The 23,081-nt window shown below is 43.5% G+C and overlaps 1 protein-coding gene and 1 non-coding gene across 2 annotated transcripts in view; both read right to left on the reverse strand.

Moving 5' to 3' along the window:
• Positions 1-12,294: 12,294 nt before the first annotated feature.
• The window catches only part of RP2 (RP2 activator of ARL3 GTPase), a 49,616-nt gene continuing 38,829 nt past the window's right edge, over positions 12,295-23,081 (reverse strand). Inside the window, exons 4-5 of the mRNA XM_081793215.1 lie at positions 17,346-17,431; positions 12,295-15,160 (exon numbers count right to left, since the gene is read on the reverse strand). Of these exons, the coding sequence (XP_081649341.1) occupies positions 15,077-15,160; positions 17,346-17,431 (170 nt within the window). The 3' untranslated portion in view covers positions 12,295-15,076. The remainder of the gene's footprint in view (positions 15,161-17,345; positions 17,432-23,081) is intronic.
• LOC145714791 (small nucleolar RNA U13) lies at positions 12,848-12,951 on the reverse strand. Its single transcript, XR_014136997.1, has one exon. It is a non-coding gene; the product is annotated as a small nucleolar RNA U13 (small nucleolar RNA).

A 23,081-nucleotide genomic window follows, 5' to 3' on the forward strand; every position in this document is an offset into this window, starting at 1 on the left:
GGGGTATTTTATAGACGTGATTTGCGTCTCTAAGCAGTTGACTGGAAATAAGGAAGATTATCCGAGATAATCTGGGTGGGCTTGACTCAATCAGTTGAAGGCCTTAAGAGCAGAACGGAGGCTTCCCCTAAAGTAGAATTTTCACCTGTGGAGGGCAGCATCCGCTCATGCCTGAGTTCCATCCTGCCCTTCTTGATGCTCTTCCCTACAGACTTAAGATTTTGGACTTGACCTAGCCAGCCCCCACAATCACCCAAGCCCATTCATTCCAATAAGATTTAAAAAATTTTTTTTAACTTTTATTAATTTTTGAGAGAGACAGAGCACGAGCAGGGGAGGAGCAGAGAGAGAGGGAGACACAGAATCCGAAGCAGGCTCCAGGCTCCAAGCCGTCAGCACAGAGCCCGATGCGGGGCTCGAACTCGTGAACCGCGAGATCATGACCTGAGCCGAAGTCGGACACTTAACCGACTGAGCCGCCCGGGCATCCCTAAAATTCTTGATATATATATATATATATCCTAAAGATTCTGTTTCTCTGGTGGCATTCTGGATGGTACAATCACTGTTTTCATTTCTATGTGTAAACCCAGCATCGATATGCACTTAAGAAAAAAATTTTTTTTAAATTTTCCCTGAACTTTGTATGCTCTCTTTAGATTGGATTCTAAATCAGAAATGTCAAAAGGGATTAAGGAAGTGTCTGATTCCAGAGAATGCTCAGCTTTAGATACTAAACATCGTATTCCATATTGAAAGTAAACCACACCATGTGTGGCCCAGGAGTGGTTCCTCTTGGGAACCATCATCTAAACGAGTTCTCAGAGTCTGTATTCAGCTTTCTGAAGATAGAAACCCCATGACCTTGTGGGACAGGAGCCCGTAAAAACGGTTCCAGCCTTTCTGCGCTCCATCCAAGTCCATCCGTGAACCCTACGTGTCTGATGGGATACGTGAGCCAGCGTTCGTTTTAATCACAACAGCAATAATTTTGTTCCGAAAGTTCTTTGGAAGCTTCTTGGGAATTTACTTCCCCGTGAGACCTCAGCCAAATGATTTCGGCCCATTTTTTATCCCTCTGCGGAAACCTTTCGGTTACTTTTGGAAATGTTCTTAGCCTTTTCTCCCCCCATCTGTTCATGGTGTATCCTAACTGAACAGATGGTAAGCTTCCTGTGGCAAATACTGGGTGTCGTTTACCCAGTGCGCATCCTTTTCACCTTCACCATCAGAACCTCCATTTTCCAAGGAGATGATGTGCCCAGGAAGAATACTCACCTCCGCAAGCCTCCCTAGAAAGTTCGGGTGGCCATGTGATCCAGCCCCGGCAAACGAGAGAGAAGAGTAGAAGCCTACTAAGGCTTCTGGGAAAGTTACTGTTTTCTTGACGAAGAGGACAGACTCAGCTGGCCTTTTGCCATTCACCTTCTCCATTCTTTCTACTTGGAATGCAGTCACGATCCTTGATGATGAGACCCATCTTACTGGTGCAAAGAAAAAGCTACCAGTTTAGGAGAGCAGGGCAGGAAGAGAGAGCCTAGGGTCTTACACACATCGTGGAGTTGCTTGGCTGACTAGCTGCCTACTGCAAGACTGCATTACATGAGGGGCACCCGGGTGGCTCAGTCGTCTAGGTGCCCGACTGCGGCTCAGGTCATGGTCTCCCGGCTCGTGAGTTCAAGCCCCGCATCGGGCTCTGTGCTGACAGCTCGAAGCCTGGAGCCTGCTTTGGAGTCTGTGCCTCCCTCTCTCTCTCTGCCCCTCCCCCGCTCATGCTCTCTCTCTCCCTGGCTCTCAAAAATAAGTAAACATTAACAAAAAAGACTGTGTTACGTGAGACCCAGCATCATCGTCTTCCTTCTCCTCCCCCTCTTCTTCCTCTTTTTTTTTTTTTTTTTTTGGTACCCTGCTAACAGTTTCCTCCGTCCTCCTACACACACCCTACTGTTTCAGCTCATAGGTTCACTGCTCATAGATATTCAAAAGAAGTTCTCGATCGAGTGTCAGGTATTAGAGTAGCAGAGCCCCCCCCCCCCGCCCCCAACATGTTTGTACTCATCCAAACAGGACTTATTTGCATCATTCTGGAAAAATAAGACATGAGAAAAGTAAAACTCTAAGGTTTTGGTATGATCAAAGAGAAAAACTAACGCTGAGGCTAGCCTTCTTACTTACTTTTATTTCCCTGAATACTTCAAAATAACTGCAAAGCCGTCATAAGTCTCATTTTACAGATGAGAAAACCGAAGACCTAACACAGCTTGTGGAGAGCTACCCAGGAAACATGTAGCAGAATTGTACATCAAATCCAGGTCTGAGGATTCTCATGTCCACACTGTTGTTCGGTGCAACTCTGACATGACCGGTTCAAATGACCAGGGGTCAGGGGCTTCCTGGAGGATACAGAACTCAGGCCAGTCCTGAAGAAGGGGCAGAATGTGAAGCTTTGGGGTAAGGGGGAGGGAGGGAAGGGGGAGAGTGATCAAGGGATTCCAGGCAGGGAGAGAGGAATTTAAGCAAAGACCAGTTTCCACGGATCGTGCCCTATTTGACAGGATATCAAATGGCTAAAATGGACGACTGAGCTCTTCAAACAGATAAGTATCTGTTGGCTTATCTCCACATCGTGTGATAGTCACTGTGGGCTATACCAAGGTTAATTTTATGAAAGTACCTGGCATGTCAGTTGCCGCTCAGTTTTTGATGTTGCTTTTGTTAAGAAAGTGGTCCCGGGCTTCAACACAAGGGCACGCGTTACGCAGCTTACTCAAAAAACTGACAGCCTAGGGGCACCTGGGTGGCTCAGTCTGTTAAGCGTCCGACTTCGACTCAGGTCATGATCTCGTGGTCCGTGAGTTCGAGCCCCGCGTCCGGCTCTGTGCTGACCGCTCGGAGCCTGGAGCCCGCTTCGGATTCTGTGTCTCCCTCTCTCTCTGCCCCTCCCCCGCTCGTGCTCTCTCAAAAAATAAATGAACATTAAAGAAAAAAAATTTTTTTTAATTTTTTAAAAAGCTGACAATCTAGTTTGGGAGAAAATGAAATGATTTGAGAGTGCCAGAATAGAAGATGTCACAAGACGAGACAAAACTAATGATAACAAAAGCACCCCCAGGGTCCATGCTCCTAACGATTTAGCTCTTTTGCCCTGCCGTGTATGCGACGCGTGGCAAGAAGCAAGCAGGGATCTTCAGCAGGCGCCCCAGCAAGGAGGCTGACGTAGTAACCATGGCCCACATTAGGTTGGCGAGGATGAACATGAAAAGGAGAGGATGAAGATGAGAGCATTTCAGCAACGAGGCTGCTTAAGAACTGCCTCGTGGGGGTGACAAAAAGAAAAGCCACATGCTAAGATGACCCCCCACAGGTCAATGGTAGGACTCAGACAATTGCGTGCCATCCGCGGAAATGAGGATGCCAGGTCAGGGAGACCATCTGGGAAGGAGGAGCGCGAGGAGTTCAGTTTAGTAGATGGTGAGACTCGGAGCGAGACCGTCAGGCTATTCAACGAACCTACTGCGGGGGGTTGAAGGTGGAGGAAGAGGCCGTCAGGGGAATGGCTGGGCTTAGGGGTGCCGGTCGAAGGTGTGAGGAAGGTTCGTGTGAGAGAGGCAGAGGACCCCAGGCGGAGCTCTGTCCCCCGATGACAGCGGAGATGCAGGACAGACAAGGAAGGGCAGAGAAAAGAAATGAGCCGGCCAAAGGGGACGGCGTGTCAACCAAGTGGGAGGAAAGGGGTCTCGCACGGTGCCTGACCCCGGGAGCCACGCTCAACAAGTTCGCGGAGGGTGGAGAGCGGCGTTCGTCATCACGAGGATGGTACCTGGCACCAAATGACCTTTCCCGTTTTAAGTTAACGAATAACCTAGTGGACGTATCAGTGAAGGAGCAAATGAACACACAGTGCATCTGGGTACAGGTGTATTACCCGAATATTATTTGGTTCTACGTTTCACACCCACGGGCTGGAAAACATGCAATACATTTTGTGGCAGCTTGGAGACATTTGAAAGCACATGAGAGTGATGAAAAGTGCGATTTATTTTTTATTTGTTTTTTTCATTAGTTTTTTTATTGTTTGGTTTTTTTTTTTTTTAATGTTGACTTAATTTTGAGAGAGACAGAGACAGAGAAGGAGACCCAGAATCCGAAGCAGGCTCTGAACTGTCAGCACAGAGCCCCACGCGGGGCGCGAACTCACGAACCGTGAGATCATGACCTGAGCCGAAGCCGGACGCTCGCCCGACGGAGGCACCCAGGTGTCCCAGTCATATGTATTTTGACCCATACCCACAAGGACTTTGGATATGCCTCTCCCTCTGGAATAGTGGTTAAGAGACAGACGTTAGTTTTAACCTCAGCTCTACCATTTACTTGCTATGATAATGCTGGTCTTGAGGGGGAAGGAAGCTCGGGGTTACTCTTCTCCTCTCTCACCCCCATCGCCACCACCCCAAAAAGGAGTGCTGATCTGGACGGGGAAGATTCTAGAACACTGGGTTGAACCACAGCCACAGCGGGTGGCACTTACAGAGGAGCAAAGAGCTAAGTGGTTCGTATAGGTTTGTCTCCATCTTCTGTCTGGAAGGGCCATTTCACTCGCCCTTCCTTGGCAGCAGCTCTGTTCTGGGGGCAGAGGCTCCCAGGCGTCAAGACAAACGGTCTTTCTTTCCCCTAACCCCCCTAGCCAGGGCCTTGTCACCTCAGTGGAGGGAGAACCAAGCGTAGAATGTGGACTTTGGAGGCCTCAGGCCTATCGGGCATAGGAAGTTGCAGTGGTGGCTCATGGCCTCACTCCTTATGGTGGGATACACTGGAGTTTGGGGCCAAGGCCCCAGCTAATAATAAAGGGACGCTGTGGTTTGTTTTATCCTCTGAGCATAGCTTTCCCTCGGGAGACCCCCTGGAAGCGGGGCATCGGGGCCGGATTCAGGTTGTGCCGTACCCTGGCCAAACACATCCTGAACCGTATTGATCTCGTCCTTTAGGGTACCCCCACTTACCAATCTCAAACGGGCGACCCTAAACGAATGAGGTGCTAGGCCTAACTTTTCATCTCTTTGGCAAAACGGGACCCACAACACAGCCTTCGTATATTTGATGTGAAGGCCAAGCGGCTTAAAGTATGCAAAGTCCTGAACACAGTGCCCGGCCGTCATAGCAGGTGCTCAATAAACAGCTGCAATTATTTTTACTATTGTTATCATTGCTGAGCGGTACCGTGCGATGGTTAAGAACATGGATTTTGGAGTTAATCTGCTCTCTCTGGCCTTGTCTAGACTATGCTCCTAGCACCTGTTTGACCACAGTCAACTTAGCTAACCTCCGTAAGCTTCGGTGTCCTCGATCATAAAAATAGAGATTTGTAGGGGCGCCTGGATGGGTCAGTCGGTTAAGCCTCCGACTTCGGCTCAGGTCATGATCTCACGGCTTGTGGGTTCGAGCCCCGCACCGGGCTCTGTGCTGACAGCTCATAGCCTTGGAGCCTGCTTCGGATTCTGCGTCTCCCTCTCTGTCTGCCACTCCCCTTATCACTCCTTCTCTCTGTCTCTCTCTCTCTCAAATATAAATAAACATTAAAAATTAAAAAGAAATATTTCTGCCCCTTCAAATAAGGTGGGAGGTACCTCCTCACGTACAATTGAGGTGGGGGAGAGGGCAGGGGGAATGCAACATTATCCCATAAAAATGCCCCTTTTTACCACAATTTTTAAAAATTCACTCCTAGAAATGAGTTTTATAAGGGTGAAGGAAGGGCACTAGAACATTCTGAGCATCTATTTACTATATATCCCACAGTTTACAATTTTCCTTATACAGCTGACCCTTGAACAATGTAGGGGTCAAGGGTGCCGGCCCCCCCATCCAGTATAACTTTTGACTCCCCCCGCCCCAACCTTAACTGCCAATAGCTTTCCTGTTGACCGGAAGCCTTACTGTGGTAACAAATAGTCGATCAGCACATTTTGTATGTTCTGTGTATTATATACTATATTCTTACAACAAAGGAAGCTAGAGAAAAGAACATTTTAAGGGAGAGAAAATACATGTACAGTACCGTACTGTATTTATAAAAAAAAAAAAAAAATCTGCGGAGGAGTGGATCTGCACAGTGCAAAGCCATGTTGTTGAAGGGTCACCTGTATTTAACGTTCATTATAACAATAATCAGGACAGCACCTATACGTAGTCCTGTCAGATTCACTATGAGGAATGCCGTATACGCCTCAAAAACGCTGCCCCATTGCCATATAGCCTTCAATCATTTATTTCGCTTTACAAGTACATGTCCACACCAAAAGATTTAGAATAAAATACACTTGAGCAAAGATGTATAAAGGCGGTCAGCGCATTTTTTTTTTTTCATCTCAAGCTGAGCCCTGGTTCAAGCTACAAAACCTCTGACTTTTCCAACCTGAGCCTCGCATTTATGCACGCGTTCTGTTTTCTCTTTTATCACCTTGACAACAGTAACAGGAAGGGAGTGATCATATGCCATCTGAATCCCGGTCTACACCGACTAAATGCAAAGAAACACTTTCTCCCTAGGAAATGACAGCGAAGTCTCATATGAAGACATCATTATTTTCTACTGAGGAAACAGAAAGAAAAACCACTTAAAGTAAATAAAGCGTGGGCGCTTAGGGTTTTACTTTTCTTTCAAATTTTACATCTATAAGCCTTTGTTCCAGGAAAGAAGTAAAAGTCGTCACCGCCATATTTCGCGCCCCCCCACCCCCAGATTTATAGCAACACTGAACACTTCCCTGGACAGTCCTGCCCGTGTTTTATTGATGGTGGCCACAAGCTCATCCCTGAACACAAGAAGTGGGAAGATGTCAAGAAATAAAGAGGGAGGGTAACAGATCTGAGACTGACTAGCTTTCCTCCATAAACCCAAAGCAAGCAGCTTTTTTTTTTTTTTCTCAACTCAGCCCCAACATCTACAAATCACTACTTAGGCTTTTTTTTTTTTTTGCAACTTATTTCCTAATTGAATAAAACAAATTAGAATATGAATACACAGCAGAAGAAATTTTCAGTCAGAAACTGATGCGCTCTTATCTCTGTTTCCAGCAAATTCCCCTGAAGCTCTCGAAGCTTCCGTGCAGCCTGAAGTGGGCAGACACCGGGGTTTACTATTATAACACAGAGCGGCGGTGGGGAGGGGGGGGTGTAGATATAGAAAAAAATGGTGTTTGTTCCAAAAGCAATCGAGGAGAGGAGAGTAAACCACTGGATTGTGTCATTCAATTAAAAACATTTATTGAATTATAGATCATATTACTGGCCCCTACGCTGCTCTCTAGGAACGCAAAGATTTCTAAGCCTTGATTCCAGTGCTTGACGAACTAGTGGTCTAGGACAGAGCTTCTCAAACCTGAATGTGCGTATGAATCCCCGGAACATTGTTAAATCGTAGAAACTTATTCGACGGATCTGCAGCGGGGCCTGAGATTCCGACCAGCTCTAGGCGATGCAGGTGAGGCTGGTCCACAGATCGCACTTTGAATGCGAGGGAAAAGTGGGTAAGGAAATAGAATAAAGTGTTACAGGTACTCGGAAATCTATTTAGAGTACTGCGTGAGCACTGAGGAGGAAATGAGAGTTCAAAGAGGCATCATATAGAAGACAGGTGAGTTGAGACTCGTTTTCCCGGTGATCTGTGGGGAAAGTCAAGGGATTTAGTCGCTGTAGCTCAGCGATTAAACTTTTTTTTTTAAATTTTTTTTAGTTTATTTTGAGAGAGAGAGCACAGCAGGGGAGGGGCAGAGAGAAGGAGGTACAGAATCCCAAGCAGGCTCCGTGCTGTCAGCACAGAGCCCGATGCGTGGCTGGAACCCACGAACCCAGAGATCATGACCTGAGCTGAGATCGAGAGTAGCGGGCTCAACCACTGAGCCACCCAGGTGCCCCAGTGATTAAACTTTCTAAATATTTTTTAGCATTTAGTTTTTGTTGAGTTTTTGTTGAGAGACAGAGTGCAAGCAGGGGAGGGGCAGAGAAAGAGAGAGAGGGAGACCCAGAATCCGAAGCAGGCTCCAGGCTTCGAGCTGTCAGCACAGAGCCAGACGCGGGGCTTGAACTCACAAACCGTGAGATCATGACCTGAGCTGAAGTCAGACGCTCAACCGACTGAGCCACCCAGGCGCCCCCAGTGATTGTACTTTCTGACCCTCGACTTTCTCATCTGCAAGATAAGGGACTGAAAATGTCCAGATCCTTCAAAGGACTAAAACCAGATGACTCTAATGAGATAAACTTTAAAATCGCCCAACACAGGATCTGTTTGGAAGTTAGGGTGAAATAGTATAAAAGGTTTGATTATTTACTTATTTATTTAATAAAGGCAAAAACTTTATTATTTTTAAAATATTCTTTTTTTAATGTTTATTTTTGAGAGAGAGACAGAATCCCAAGCAGGCTCTGTGCTGACGGCACAGAGCCTGATGCAGGGCCCGAACCCTCGAACCATGAGATCACAATCTGAGCCGAAAGCAAGAGTCGGCGCCTAACCGACTGAGCCACCTGGGCGCCCCAAGGCAAGGGGCTTTATTAACCCTGTTTCAAACTTTATTTCCAGGTTTCTTCAGCTTAACTAGCAGCAAAGAATGAATGCAGTACAAGCCCAGACTGAAAAGAGCGGAAGTGTTCAAGGGGCTTGGGCTTAAAAATAGGAGAGATACAGGGTTGCTCACATCTATGAACAAAATGTTAATAAGCAGCCATCATAGAAAATAGCGACTCCCAGTAACTTGCTCAAGTCGTATCTTCTTCAGCAGTTGACTCCATTCAGGGTGCTTCGTTCTCAGAAGCCTCATCACAATTCCCCACAACTTGATCTTGGGGAATCTTTACCTTTAACTTGGCTTGTGAACATATTCACCTCTTCAATATGGTATTGTTTACCCCTGACTCCTTTAAGGAGAGCTGAAGGGTTTTTTTTTTTTTTTTTATCATCTGCTTTTAGCTGTTCTTTTTATTTTAAATTTTTTTAATGTTTATTTATTTTCGAGAGACAGAGCATGAGTGGGGATGGATGGAGCAGAGAGAGAGGGAGACATAGAATCCGAAGGAAGCTCCAGGCTCTGAGCTGTCAGCACAGAGCCTGACGTGGGGGCTTGAACCCATGAACCGTGAGATCATGACCTGAGCCGAAGTCGGACGCTTAACCGACTGAGCCACCCAGGTGGCCCTGTTTATTTATTTTAGAGAGCAGGGGGAGGGGCAGAAGGAGAAACAGAGAATCTCAGGCAGGCTCCGTGATCAGCGTGGAGCCCGAGGCTGGGTTCGATGTCACCACTGCGAGATCAGGAAATCTAGAGTCAGACGCTTAACTGACTGAGCCACCCAGGTGGCCCTGTTGTAGCTGTTGTATGAACCATCTTCTTTGGGCGAGAGGTTGCTTTCCCACCAATGCGCACTGTGCCTGGAGTTAGGCGAGTTTCTCCTGGTTCTTGATGGTTTCTTTCATCTCGATGGAGTGGAACGAGGGCTGTGAAGGGGACTAGGGTTGGTGTTCAGGGGGTCTCAGGCGGGCGGACCAGCTGGGGTTAGGTGTACATACATAGGGACACCTATAAAAGGTTTTTTGTTTTTTGTGTGGCTTTTTTTTTTTTTTTTTGGTTATTTATCTTGAGAGAGAGCACGAGCAGGGGAGGGGTAGAGAGAGAGGGAGAGAGAATACTGAAAAGGCTCCACGCTGTCAGTGAGGAGCCCGACACGGGGCTCGATCTCGCAACCGTGAGATCATGACCTGAGCCAAAATCAAGAGTTGGCTGCTTAACTGAGTCACCCAGGCGCCCCAAAAGGTTTTATTAATGAGCCTGACAAATTGACCTACATTTGACAAATGTAAGTAGGTCAACCATAAGAAAATAGCACTTAGGGGGCGCCTGGGTGGCTCAGTCTGTTACGCATCCAACTCTGGATCATGATCTCTCGGTTCGTGGGTTCGAGCCTGGCACATCGGGCTCTGTGCTGACAGCTCAGAGCCTGGAGCCTGATTTGGATTCCGTGTCTCCCTCTCTCTCTGCCCCTCCCCTGCTCGAACTCTGTCTCTCTCTCTAAACAATAAATAAATGTTAAAAAAAAAAAGAGGGGGGCCTGGGTGGCTCAGTCGGTTGGGTGTCAGACTTCAGCTCAGGTCATGATCTCGTGGTCGGTGGGTTCGAGCCCCATGTCAGGCTCTGTGCTGACAGCTCGGAGCCTGGAGCCTGCTTCGGATCCAGTGTCTCCCTCTCTCTCTGACCCTTCCCAGCTCATGCTCTCTCTCTCTCAAAAATTAAAAAAAAAATTACAAATTACAGAGAAAAAATCAAAGGAAAAAACAAAACAGCACTTAAGACTTAACAGCCTCTTATACACATTTTCTCCTATTCAGTCGCTCATTTGTAGGTGGGTGTATGGCTACCCAGCTGAACTACTTGAAAAGAACACCATTCTCGCTTTATAAATACTTACCATTCATAAAGTAGGTCTTCTTTCCCAGGTACACTTTATGAACATCATTTAATTACTTGTCATACCACTTGCCGGCTACCTCTCAGTAGTATGATTACAAGTGCACCACATTAAACTACAGTGGGGAAGGCAGGACCCCACTGGGCGGGGGGGGGGGGGGGGGATCAGAACCCAAGTGCCAAGGCTGGGACTTCGCCGACCTGTGCTCCTGCTCCCCTCGCCACCTACTTACACGTGAGCACCTGCCCTCACCAGGAAAGCCCCCAAACACTAGAAAAGGAAGAGATTGCTTTTCTGATCATCTTGCTGGAGTTTGCCACTAAAAGCCAAAATGTCAAGAGAGAAGTACATAGTTTAAAGGCTTACTGTGTAAGACTGATTGCCAACCCCTCCAACACGATCTACCAGAGAAGAAAACCCAAGTCAACAGTGAATGACTCCATTTTTAGAACAAAAAGGTTTTCATTACTAAAATTCAAATTTTTTAGTGTTATGCTTTTAAAGGATAAATTAGTTTCTAGAATGGATTTTGAAGGAGTAATCATACCCTAATGACAGTATCGTTTCTTCCTATAGGGAACAGTTAAATATGTCCCTTTTTTAAAAAAAAAAAATTTTAATGCTTACTTTTGAGAGAGAGAGATAGAGCATGAGTGGGGGAGGGGCAGAGAGAGAGACACACACACACAGAATCCGAAGCAGGCTCCAGCCTCTGAGCTGTCAGCACAGAGCCTGATGTGGGGCTTGAACTCACCAACAGTGCCATCATGACCCGAGCTGAAGTCAGACGCTTAACCAACTGAGCCACTCAGGCGCCCCTAAATATGTCCCTTTTAAATGAGAAAAATAAGATTTAAACTCCACGCAGCGAGAATTATCCAATAAACAGGAAGGAATTTTTCTATTGTCTTGTACATTTCTGTCTCCCCCACCCCCCCCAGCCATGTTTTAAATGTACATGGAGAAGCTTCATACATAGAAAAAAATGTTATTTTAAAAACTAACCAATCTACAGTTTCAGTACTTTATGGGCTCGGGGGCAGGGGGAGGGGGGAGAGGTTGAGTACAAAAGCTAGTAAATCTGGTAGTAATTTTTTTTAATGTTTATTTATTTTTGAGAGACAGAGAGAGACAGAGCATGAGTAGGGGAGGGGCAGAGAGAGAAGGAGACACAGAATCCGAAACAGGCTCCAGGCTCTGAGGCATCAGCACAGAGCCTGACGCGGGGCTCGAACTCATGAGCCATGAGGTCATGACCTGAGCCGAAGTCGGATGCTTAACCGACTGAACCACCCAGGCACCCCAATCTGGTAGTAATTTAAAAATAAGGTCCATTTGTATAAACCTGAAAGAAATTATATCACAAACAATTCATTATTTTCTTAAATATGAGAGAAATGCCTAATCTTAGTAGATATTGAATCATAAGAAAATGTATCTTTTAACAAAGGAAACATTATATTGGGAATTCCTGAGATTAAAACAAGTTTTCTGCTTCCTTTGCATTTCTCTAGAGTGCTTTGTGTGTACACACACACACACACACACACACACACACACAGAGCACACAGCTTGTTTCTCATTAGCATGAGACGGAGATTAGACTAGTCTATTTCACCTTTATCACTAAAAAATATGTGCCATGGTCACATCTTGGCACACATACAAGTAAATGTATGTTTTAGAAGTGCACTTGAAAAATTAGTGTTAAGGCATTTTCATTTTATAATTTTTAAAAAAAGTAAACGCTACCCGCCCAATGTGGGGCTTGTACTCACGACCCTGAGATCAAGAGTCGCACACTCTACCGACTGAGCCAGCCAGGCACCCCAGCCATTTTCATTTTAACAACATTTATTACAAATCACATTTTATAAACACTAGGCATAAATTACATACAAAAGCTAGGCAGAAATATACAGAAGCCAAAACAGCAGTACTGATAACACAAGAGAAATGAGCTAATGTAACGTTTAAACATGTATAACTTAATAAAATTACTAATTTTTCATTGCTAATAAATGTTCATGAATTCAAAACCTATTCACAAATTAAATGTAGGATAATTACTATCAGAGTTTAGAATTATAGAAAGAACAACCACAGCACGACTTATTTTTAAAAACCTTTTCAAACATTCAGAAGTCAAATGACTGTCCTTAAAGACAAATGAAGCTTATTTAGGTAAAAGCTCTCATCCAACTGAAGAATATAAAATTTTAGGCTTTGGTTAATAGATCCTAAATTTAGTGGATATTTTAAAATTCACATCTCCCTTACATGTTATATTCCTGAGGGTTTTTTTTTTTTTTTTTGCCAAAATGCCATAGATAAAATAAAGAAATCAGCTTACAGCTTTGTGTAACATTGTGTGATTTTTTTTTCACATCACATGGGTAATGTGCCGAGGTCATAGCAGGACTGGAGGGAGGCACATGTCACACAGCGGCATGAATACCTAATCATCACGCTTATGGACTACAAAAGAATCTTTCTGGATTATATTTTTGAAAAACAAAAAGTACTGCAATAATTTTAAAGTGTGAATAATGGGGTTGAATAACGATCACCATTTAATTACTGATCAGAAGGAATACGATTAATTTAGCCTAACTATGGGAAAAGTTAATGCCCTCTGACCACTAATTGCAAAGCTTATTTGTGAATTATGAGCGAAATGATGTTAAACCTGTCACCAATTCTTATTTGCATCTTATGAAATCATTCTGATTTAAGGAGACGTTGAGTAGGTAGTATAGAATGCTCTTACAAAAGACCAAAATGACACAATGCTATGGCTACCACGAGGCCAGACATAGGGGAGGTGGTCAATATTATTAATTAAAAAAAATTTGTTAATGTTTAGTTATTTCTGAGACAGAGAGAGACAGAGCATGAGTGGGGGAGGGGCAGAGAGCGAGGGAGACACAGAATCCGAAGCAGGCTCCAGACTCCTAGCCGTCAGCACAGAGCCCAACGCGGGGCTCGAACTCACAAACCGGGAGATCGTGACCCGAGCCGAAGTCGGTCGCTCAACTGACTGAGCCACCCAGGCGCCCCTCAATATTATTAAAGTGAAAAGTCTTTGCGTTATTTCTGAACATCCACACACAGTTCAATGTAGTAGTTATAAATTAATCTGCAAGTATCCAAAAGCAGTTAACACACGAAAGTACATTTTTAGTAACAATCATAAGAGGGATTTTTAATAAGTGGCTATGTTCAGTCTTGGTTTACCAAAATAGATTTAAATTTAAGGTTCCTTTTAAAAATAGAGCTATGAAAGCTAATTTCCTATTAGCTGCTAAATAAATGTGGTGTGCATGGCAGGCTCAGCCCCTTCACTTCTGAAGTTCACTTCACTTCACTTCTGAAGTTCACTTCACGTGAACTGATCACTTCAGATTACGGCAAACTCCTCACCGCCAGGTTTCCCCCGGAGACTGAATCGGTGTATCTGAGGACTGGGCCCAGGAACGTGGGTTTTTAAACCCGTAGCTCTCCCCTACCTCCTGGGAAATTATTACGGTCAGGTTGATTTGGAAAATAATGCTTTAAAGCAGTCGAAGGAATTTCGTCATACGTGAACAGAACTTGGTGAGCGGTGTATCTACTGGCCATCAAATTGATCTAGTTTTTTAATAACCTGCATAGCTTTTCATCGTGACCAAGCATTTCGTACCTAAATGTCACAAGGTTTCGTTCTCATCCTTCTGATAACCCACACAAGCAGGTGATTTCGCCTTTCTGAAAACTGCCGGTGACGGGGCTCCTGTGCTTTTACTGCTGCATATACCTTTTCTCGCCAAGAAGCAGAAGAGGGTATCTAGCAGTTGTAGTAAAAAAACGACATGGCGTGGAATTTGTTCAGATAATCATACTACTCACGAAGTAGTCTTTCAACAGCTATACCGACATCAGTTAGTAGAGTTAATTGCAAAGCTGGTCATCAAATACCTATTTGTTAAAAAAAATTCAATTTACAAAGCATTATCTCAATTCCGCGTACAGAATCTCATTTGCCGTATTATGCAACTAGGAAGCAATTATTTAACCGAATATGAATACGTGAAAACAAATGTGCAGAGGTTCATTCTAATCGATCAGCTAGTAACAAATCTCTCTAAATTAAAGAAGAGGCAATGGAATGTATTCTCAAACGATAGTATGGAGCACTGAGGAAAGTTTAAATTCTTAGGGATTTGAAAGAATATCTAATTAGGATTAAAATGATGAACTGCTAGCCACTTCTATGTCCTAATGACAGTATCCTCAGCAGAGAAACAAAACTGCAAGCTTACTGAAGTGGGCCAAGTAGTTTTTAAGCTGATGAAAACTACTTAAAATGAACTTGTTGTTGTTGTTCTGTTATTTTTAGTAGGCTCCACGCCCAGTGCGGGGTTTGAACTCACGACCCTGAGATCAAGACCCCCACGCTCTACCGACTGAGCCAGCCAGGCGCCCCCAAAACGAACTGTTTTCGAACCTGAAGTAAATAATGCAGTATTCAACAGTTTATTTAAAAATACGCTTTGACAGTTTTAACATTAGTAAAAACCGCTAACACACAATTTAAAAAGGGCTTAATATCAAGTCCTTGGTTCCATGTTGCACTTCATATTCCCATTTGTATGTCAGCAAAGTTGTAGAAGCTGTCTACATCTCCAGACGCTGTCTCCTTGCTTTCGGATACAAACATCTATTTTAAATACAAAAGAAGCAAAAAAATAAATACCAGTAATCCCCAAATTCCAAAGCCCACGTCATCTGCAGAACAAGCTTGCTATTAAAAGAAATTCAAGTACATCATCTATAATATTTAACCAGTATTCTGTAGAATCCATAGAACATAGTTTCAGTAGCTATAATGCACACTGAACTCTTTTAAAAGCATTTTACGGTATGATTAAGGTCTTTGCTTTCATAATACTTCAGTTGTACTTTATCACACTTGGGATGTTACTGTTTTGTAAATATCCAACAGTCAATGTTATGAAAGCCACTGACTAAAGAGGCTTAAAGAACTTTTTTAAAAAAATGTTCATTTATTTTGAAAGAGCGGGAGCGGGGGAGGAGCATCGAGAAAGAGAGAGAGAGAGATGGTGTGCGTGCACACGCCCTCATGTGCATGACCAAGGGAGGGGCAGAGAGAGAGAGGGACAGAGTCCCGAGCAGGCTCCATGCTGTCAGCACAGAGCCCGATGCAGGGCTTGACCCCACGAACCGTGAGACCATGATCTGAGCTGAAATCAAGAGCTGGTCGGTCAACCAACTGAGTTGCCCAGGCGCCCCTATTTAAAGAACTCTTAGTTTCTTCTCTTTCCTGAGAACAAATTCAACACGCTAAAGAGCAAAACTTGAGATTATCTTTCTGAAAGCTGCTAAAGATATATTACTAATTTTGAATAACATATTTTCTAAACATCAGTAGAGCAGTACTCAGTAGAACCCTTCAAAACTCGTTTTTACAAATGTCAGCCAGGAATTAGAGGAGACCTGGGTTCTAGTCTAGCTTCCTCATAGACTAGCTGTATGAGGCTGACAATTCAATAAACCTCTCTGCGCTCACGTTCTACACCTGTAAAATGGGAACGTTGGATTAGATTATCTCTGATTCATTCAGATCTAAAACCTCCAAATCATATAACCATTTTCTCCATTTTCTTCTATTCAACCTAATTACATCTACCCTTCCCCTTTGGACTGTCGTGGTGATAAAATGAGACAAAAGACAATGTTCGTTAAATTATGCAAGTTCAAGAAACTGTATGCCATGGGGGCGCCTGGGTGGCTCAGTCGGTCAAGCATCCGACTTCGGCTCAGGTCACGATCTCACGGTTTGTGAGTTTGAGCCCCGTGTTGGGCTCTGTGCTGACAGCTCAGAGCCTGGCGCCTGCTTCGGATTCTGTGTCTCCCTCTCTCTCTGTCCCTCCCCTGCTCACACTGTCTCTCAATAATAAATAAATGTTAAAAAAAAAAACTGCTAAAAATTTTTTTTAAAAAAGAAACTATAAGCCAAATCAGACAACAAAGCCAAAAATTTCATCTCAGGTATTTCTTAAAAAATAATTATATCAGCACTCATTTAATATTCTTATATGTTTGGTCTTTGAGTTCTATTAAGTTACTAAGTCTGAAATCCTTAGCTGCAGCAACCTCATCAACATATCTAGAAACTACCTACCCGTAATGATTTCTAGATATAGCTGAGATTCAATGTTTGATGGAGAATTACTGAAGCAAATCAAAATGAACAGTAAGCAACAGGCTCATCTGTCCAAAGTATATATAATCTTAGAAACGGAACATTTTTCAGCATATCATGAGTTTTCCAAAAAGGAAGGACTTAGACATTTAATGAGATTTTTTTACATTAGAAACTCGTGTATTATTGAAGGTCTTGAAATTAGTAGATTCTTATTTTGTAAACTTTTAAGCTATTACAATTTTAATTTGGCAAGGAACAGCCAAAGCTTGGCTCCCAATTATTCACCACAGAGTCTAAAAAATCATGATCTGCCGTTTTTGTTTTTTTTTTAATTCCAAGCAACAACAGGCATTTAAAAAAAAAAAAAAGCACTATTTGACCATGAGGAAAAGGAAGTGAAATGAAAGGTGTGACTGAAATAGAAACAGTCAATAAAGGGGCGCCTGGGTGGCTCAGTCGGTTGAGCGTCCGACTTCGGCTCAGGTCATGATCTCGCGGTTTTTGAGTTTGAGCCCCATGTCGGGCTCTGTGCTGACAGCTTGGGGCCTGGAACTTCCTTCGGATTCTGTGTCTCCCTCTCTGTCTCTGCTCCTCCCCTGCTCACACTCTGTCTCTCTCTCAAAAATAAATAAAGGTAAAAAAAAAAAAAAAAGAAACAGTCAATAAAATCTTGTACCTTGGTCCCGTTGAATATCTCATTGACAATAAGGTGACACCCTTCTACAGCACCATCTCCACTGAACTCCAAGGCAATAACAGGACCTAGAAGAAAACCCAAGACGTGTTGTCTGAACAGGAATACAAATCTATTTATTTTTTTAAGTTTATTTATTTGAGGGAGAGAGAACGCACGCACACACACACACACACACACACACACACACCTACAAACGGGAGGGGCAGACAAAGAGGGAGAGAGAGAATCCCAAGCAGGCTCTACGCTCAGTGCTCAGCGGGAGCCCGAGGTGGGGCTCAATCTCACAAACATGTGATATCATGACCTGAGCCGAAACCAAGAGTCAGATGCTTAACCGACTGAGCCACCCGGGCACCCCTAAAATGAATCTTTTTCTTCTTTATATTCTGAAGACTCCCCAGCCTCTTCCTTGGGAGTAAGAGAAGAGGAAGAAGGAAGTAGACAGATGGGCCATATCACTTCAGCTACTACTTCCAACTGTAATCATAAGGCAGACTGACAGGGTCTCATCACACGATGGGTAGCTTCAGTGCTCGTACAGGACCAGGATCACATTTTTAAGTGCTGTAGGTAGTCTGGCTTTTCTGGTTTTCATTCTTCTATGAAAACCACAAAAAAAGCCCACTCTTTTAGCAGCACACAAAAGGGTTGATGACAAATATGATCAAAAGCAATCCAAGTCCCCACAAGTCGGCTTTGCCAGGCAGCCGGCCTGGCTTCCAACGCTCCTACTTACCGGCCACGTCGTGGGCCACCAATAAATGACTCTAGGCCAAGTAGGAATTGAGGCCAGGCACCAAAAGGAATGACCGCCTGAAAGTGCTTTTCTAGAACCAAAGACTCCCAGTTTTCATTCCGTGAATAGAGCAGTTGTGCCTCCTTGCCCTTGCGTTCATTTGAATACTTTGAAATCACCTGCACTTTAAGTTCTAGCGTCAAGATTTATGATTCAGTTTGGCTTGGATTTAAATGTAGCACTGGAACTGCTGGTATCAAATTATTGGCCAAGGTGGCCATGAGTTAGCCAAGCAAAATGTGTCCTCTGATTCAATTCGTATTTATTCACTTATCACTATGTTCCCTGGTAGAGTGGCTTTTCACCTCCTAAGTACTGGATATGTCCTAACCTCCAGAAAATTGAAAGTTTCTTAAAAAAAGGACATACACCCATTAAACAAATATGGGGCAAAGGAGACCAATGAAGTACTAAGCCATGAAATACTGAGCTGAATGTAGGCATGTGCCATAAGACAAGACACAGGAACAAGGAGAAAGATCACAGCGCCCTGGCTTGTGACTGAATACAAACAACGGACACAGAAACGGCACAACGTCTAAATGTAAACCGCACGATTAGATACAGAGGACAAAGTATGGGTTTTTCGGCATCACAGTGTATAGATCAAGATAGGTGCTACATACAGAAAAGAAGGTTAAGTGGGGAACGTCTGCTCAGAAAAATGCATGGTTCTCTGTCAGGGGCAAGAAATGGAGACGATTAACCTGGAATATCTTGTTGAACCGAAAAGCAAGGAGACTATCAAAGGTCAATACAGTTGTACCAAAAGGACACCGGAGCCAGCCTGAAGGGGCTCCCAGTTGCCAAAGATGGGACACTGTCACAGAAGGAATAACGACTGCAATTTGTATTAAAACATACTGAATATAGAAACAGGAGCTCAAAATGATATTGAGAAAAGAGAGAAACTTCACTGGACGTCACGGTAGCTTGCTAGGGCACCAATTCACTGCTCTGAAAGTGGATGCTTAATTATTTTCCCTTTATTCTGCTTTTCTGATACGAAGTGTATTTCAAGTTAACCAAACAGCTACGGCGTACGAGAAGGTCTGTTAACATCCATTAATATATGCAGAGGAAGTGACATGGTTAGAAAATGATCATTTTGGGGGTGCCTGGGGGGCTCAGTCGGTTGAGCGCCTGACTTCAGCTCAGGTCATGATCTCACAGTTCATGAGTTCGAGCCCCGCGTCGAGCTCTGTGATGACCGCTCAGAACCAGGAGCCTGCTTCCGATTCGGTGTCTCCCTCTCTCTCTGCCCCTCCCCCACCCACACTCTGTCTCTCTCTCTCTCTCAAAAATAAACAAACATTAAAAAAATTTTTTTTAAAAGAAAATGATCATTTCATAACTCCTAATAAAAACTGGATCCAGATGATAATCACCAGTGGTTTTAGCATCCCACAGGGAAGACGGACAGGAAACTCTATGATGACAAGCTAAGGCCATCACCACCTGAACCTATTGATCGATCAGCTACAAGTTCAACAACCAGACATGATATGCCTTCTCATTGAATGCTACAGGAAATAGTACCATCTGTGAAATAGTCTTGCCAAAAATGGAACTAAACCTGAGTTTAAGAAGGCTTTTCTCTGACTTCTGATCTATAAGAACTCGAGAGGGACAAATGAAACAAACCCATGCATACTACAGGACAACTTACCAGGTTTTTTTTTTTCCCCCCCACAAGTCAAAGGCATGCAACAAAGAAAAAGCTGATGATAAAAGTAGGGTTTTCAGTTTTTCAGAGAGTGGAAAGTTTGAGTTAAGGTAGAACAGATTATGCTTTTATTCAGGATCACTACAAGAAAATACAGTAGATACATTCTTTAAAGTCGGACATTTATTACTGAAAGTTCCTGTATTCTGTAAAGAGAACATAATCTAGAATTCAGGAACACAGTTTTGCTGGAATTACCCAGGCATGTAACTTGGTTGATTTTTTTTTAAAGTAAGCTCTACACTGAATGTGGGGCTTGAACTCAGTCAGGACCCTGAGATAAAGAGTCACGTGCTCTACCGACTGAGCCAGCCAGGTGCCCCAACTTGGTTGATATTCTTTATTTTTTAAAAGTCCATGCATTTAAAGTGTGCAGGTCAATGTTTTTTTTTTTAAGTTTTATTTATTTTTTGAGAGAGAGAGAGCGAGCGAGTGCACAAGCAGGAGAGGGGCAGAGAGAGGAGGACAAATGATCCAAAGTGGGCTCTATGCTGACAGTCTCAAGCTGATAGCAGCGAGCCCAATGGGGGGCCCAAACCCACAAACTGCAAGATTACAACCTGAGCTGAAGTCGGACGTTCAACCAACGGAGCCACCCAAGTGCCCCAGTTGATACTCTTTAAATAAATTATGATGAACTTCCAGTAAGTGACCAAATAATTTGCCAACAAAGAAACACCAACCAAAAAGGTGGACGGGTGCAGCAGTTTTGATTAACGTGTGTGGATAATCCGAAATTAAACAAGAAACCTACAATACTGCCAGTATACTTTTTAAAAATTTTTATTTCAATTCAAGTTAACATACAGTGTAGTACTGGTTTCAGGAATAGAACCCAGTGATTCATCTCTTACATGTGACACCCAGTGCTCATCCCAACAAGTGCCTCCTTAGTGCCCATCCCCCATCTGGCCCATCCCCGCCCCCTCCCCTGACAACGCACTTTTTAAGCAGTCCTACTTGTCTAAGGATGGTGACTACAATTACTGTGATTATTTCAAACTGAACTAGGAGGTCAATAAAGATCACCAGTTACCTTTTTAAAAAAGTATTTTAGTGTGAACATGTTATCAAATAGTTGGCAGTAGCTTTAAATCTAAATAGTTGAGCTGTCATGAAAAACTTTTGAAGTAAGCAAAAAAGATGCCTGGATGTCCTATCTAACACCGTCTTCTATGTTATCTAACATGACCTTGGAATGAATCACTATCATGTCTCAGATTACAGCAATGGCCTTCCAGGTGGTCTCTCTGCTTCCCCCTTAGAGCAACCACAGTGGTAAAAGTTACATTTTAAAGGGATTGTGACATTCCTCTGCTCTGAAACCCCCAGTAAAATATGATCTATATTTGTATTATTTTTTTAAATTAATTAATTAATTAATTTTAAATGTTTATTTATCTTCGAGAGAGAGAGAGCGAGCAGAGAGAGGAGACACAGAATCTGAAGCAGGCTCCAGGCTCTGAGCTGTCAGCACAGAGCCCGATGCGGGGCTCGAACTCATAAACTGTGAGATCATGACCTGAGCTGAAGTCGGAAGCTTAACCGACTGAGCCACCCAGGTGCCCATTTTTAATTGTTTTGACGTTTATTTTTGAGACAGAGAGAGAGGCAGAGCGTGAGGGGGGGAGGGGCAGAGAGAGAAAGAGACACCGAATACGAAGCAGGCTTCAGGCTCTGAGTTGTCAGCACAGAGCCCAATGCAGGCCTCGAACCCACGAACCGTGAAATCAGATTGGATTGAAAAGCAAGAACCAAGTATATGCTGTCTATAAAAACTCACTTTAGATCTACAGAATTCAATAAATTAAAAGAAAAGGGGTAAAGATATATGATGAGACCCTAAAGAACCAAATGAAAGCTGGAGTAGCTATATTTCAGACAAAGTAGATTTCAGAACAAGGAAGATTATCAGAGACAGAGGGACACTGCATAATAACGAGAAGACGTAACAATCTTAAATGTATATGCATCTAACAATAGAGTTTCAAAATTCATGAGGCAGAATGTGATAGGAACCGACAACAGAAATAGACAAATTCAGTTATTGTTGGAAACTTCAACATTCCCTCCTTCAGTAATTCACAGAACAAGTAGGCAGAAAATCAGGAAGGATATAGAGGAACTGAATAGCACCATCAACCAAACTGACTTAGTGGACATTTATAGAATATTCCACCAAACAAAAGCAGAGTATATCTTCTTCCTGCATGCACACAGAATAGTCACCAAGACAGGCTATAAGAAAACAGAAATCATATAATGTGTGTTTTTGGACCGTAATAGCTTTAATCTAGAAATAACAAACACATCTGGACAATGTCCAAATGTTTAGAAATTAAACGATATACGTCTAAATCAATGGATCAAGTAAAAAGTCTCAAGGGAAACTGAAAATAGTCTGAACTACAACAGGGGTCAACACACTTTTTCTGTAAAGGACCAGACAGGAAATATTTTAGGCTTTGTGGGCCATACTGTGTCCATCACAACTAATCAACTCTGCCATTATAGCACAAAGCAGCAAAACACAAAGAATTTAAAGTGTCCAATTTAACGTTTTTTTTTAAGTTTTATTTATTTATTTTTTTTTTTGAGAGAGAGAACAAGCAGGGAAGGGGCAGAGAGACAGAGAGAGGAGGACAAAGGATGTGAAGCAGGCTCTGCGCTGACAGTCTCAGGCTGATTGCAGCGAGCTCACTGTTTGTGAGTTCAAGCCCTGCATCGGGCATCGCGCAAAGCCTGCTTGGTATTCTCTCTCCCCCATTCTCTCTCTGCCCCTTCCCTGCTCGCTCTCTCTCTCTCTCTCTCTCTCAAAATAAAGAAATAAACTTAAAAAAGACAGAGATTCTCAGATTTATAAAACACAGTGAGTATGCCGTGACTTACATAAAACTACATGTCAAAATTTGCAGGATGCAGTTAAAGCAGTGCTTAAAGGAAACTTTTTAACACTGAATGCATACACAGTTGATCCTCACTATTCACAGATTCCTTATGTGCACATTTGCCAACTTGGTAAAATTTATCTGTAACCCCCAAATGAATACTTGTGGTGTTCTCATGGTCATTCATAGACAAACACAGAGCAGCAAGAGCTTTGAGCTGCCTGACACCCACGCTCCCAGGTGAAGCTGAACAAAGCGATCCCCTGCCTTGTTTCAGCTCTCACGCCGTAACCAAGTGTCCTTTT

The sequence above is a fragment of the Panthera onca genome, chromosome X (assembly GCF_046562875.1).
Source record: "Panthera onca isolate mPanOnc1 chromosome X, mPanOnc1 haplotype 2, whole genome shotgun sequence".
Classification (NCBI taxonomy): domain Eukaryota; kingdom Metazoa; phylum Chordata; class Mammalia; order Carnivora; family Felidae; genus Panthera; species Panthera onca.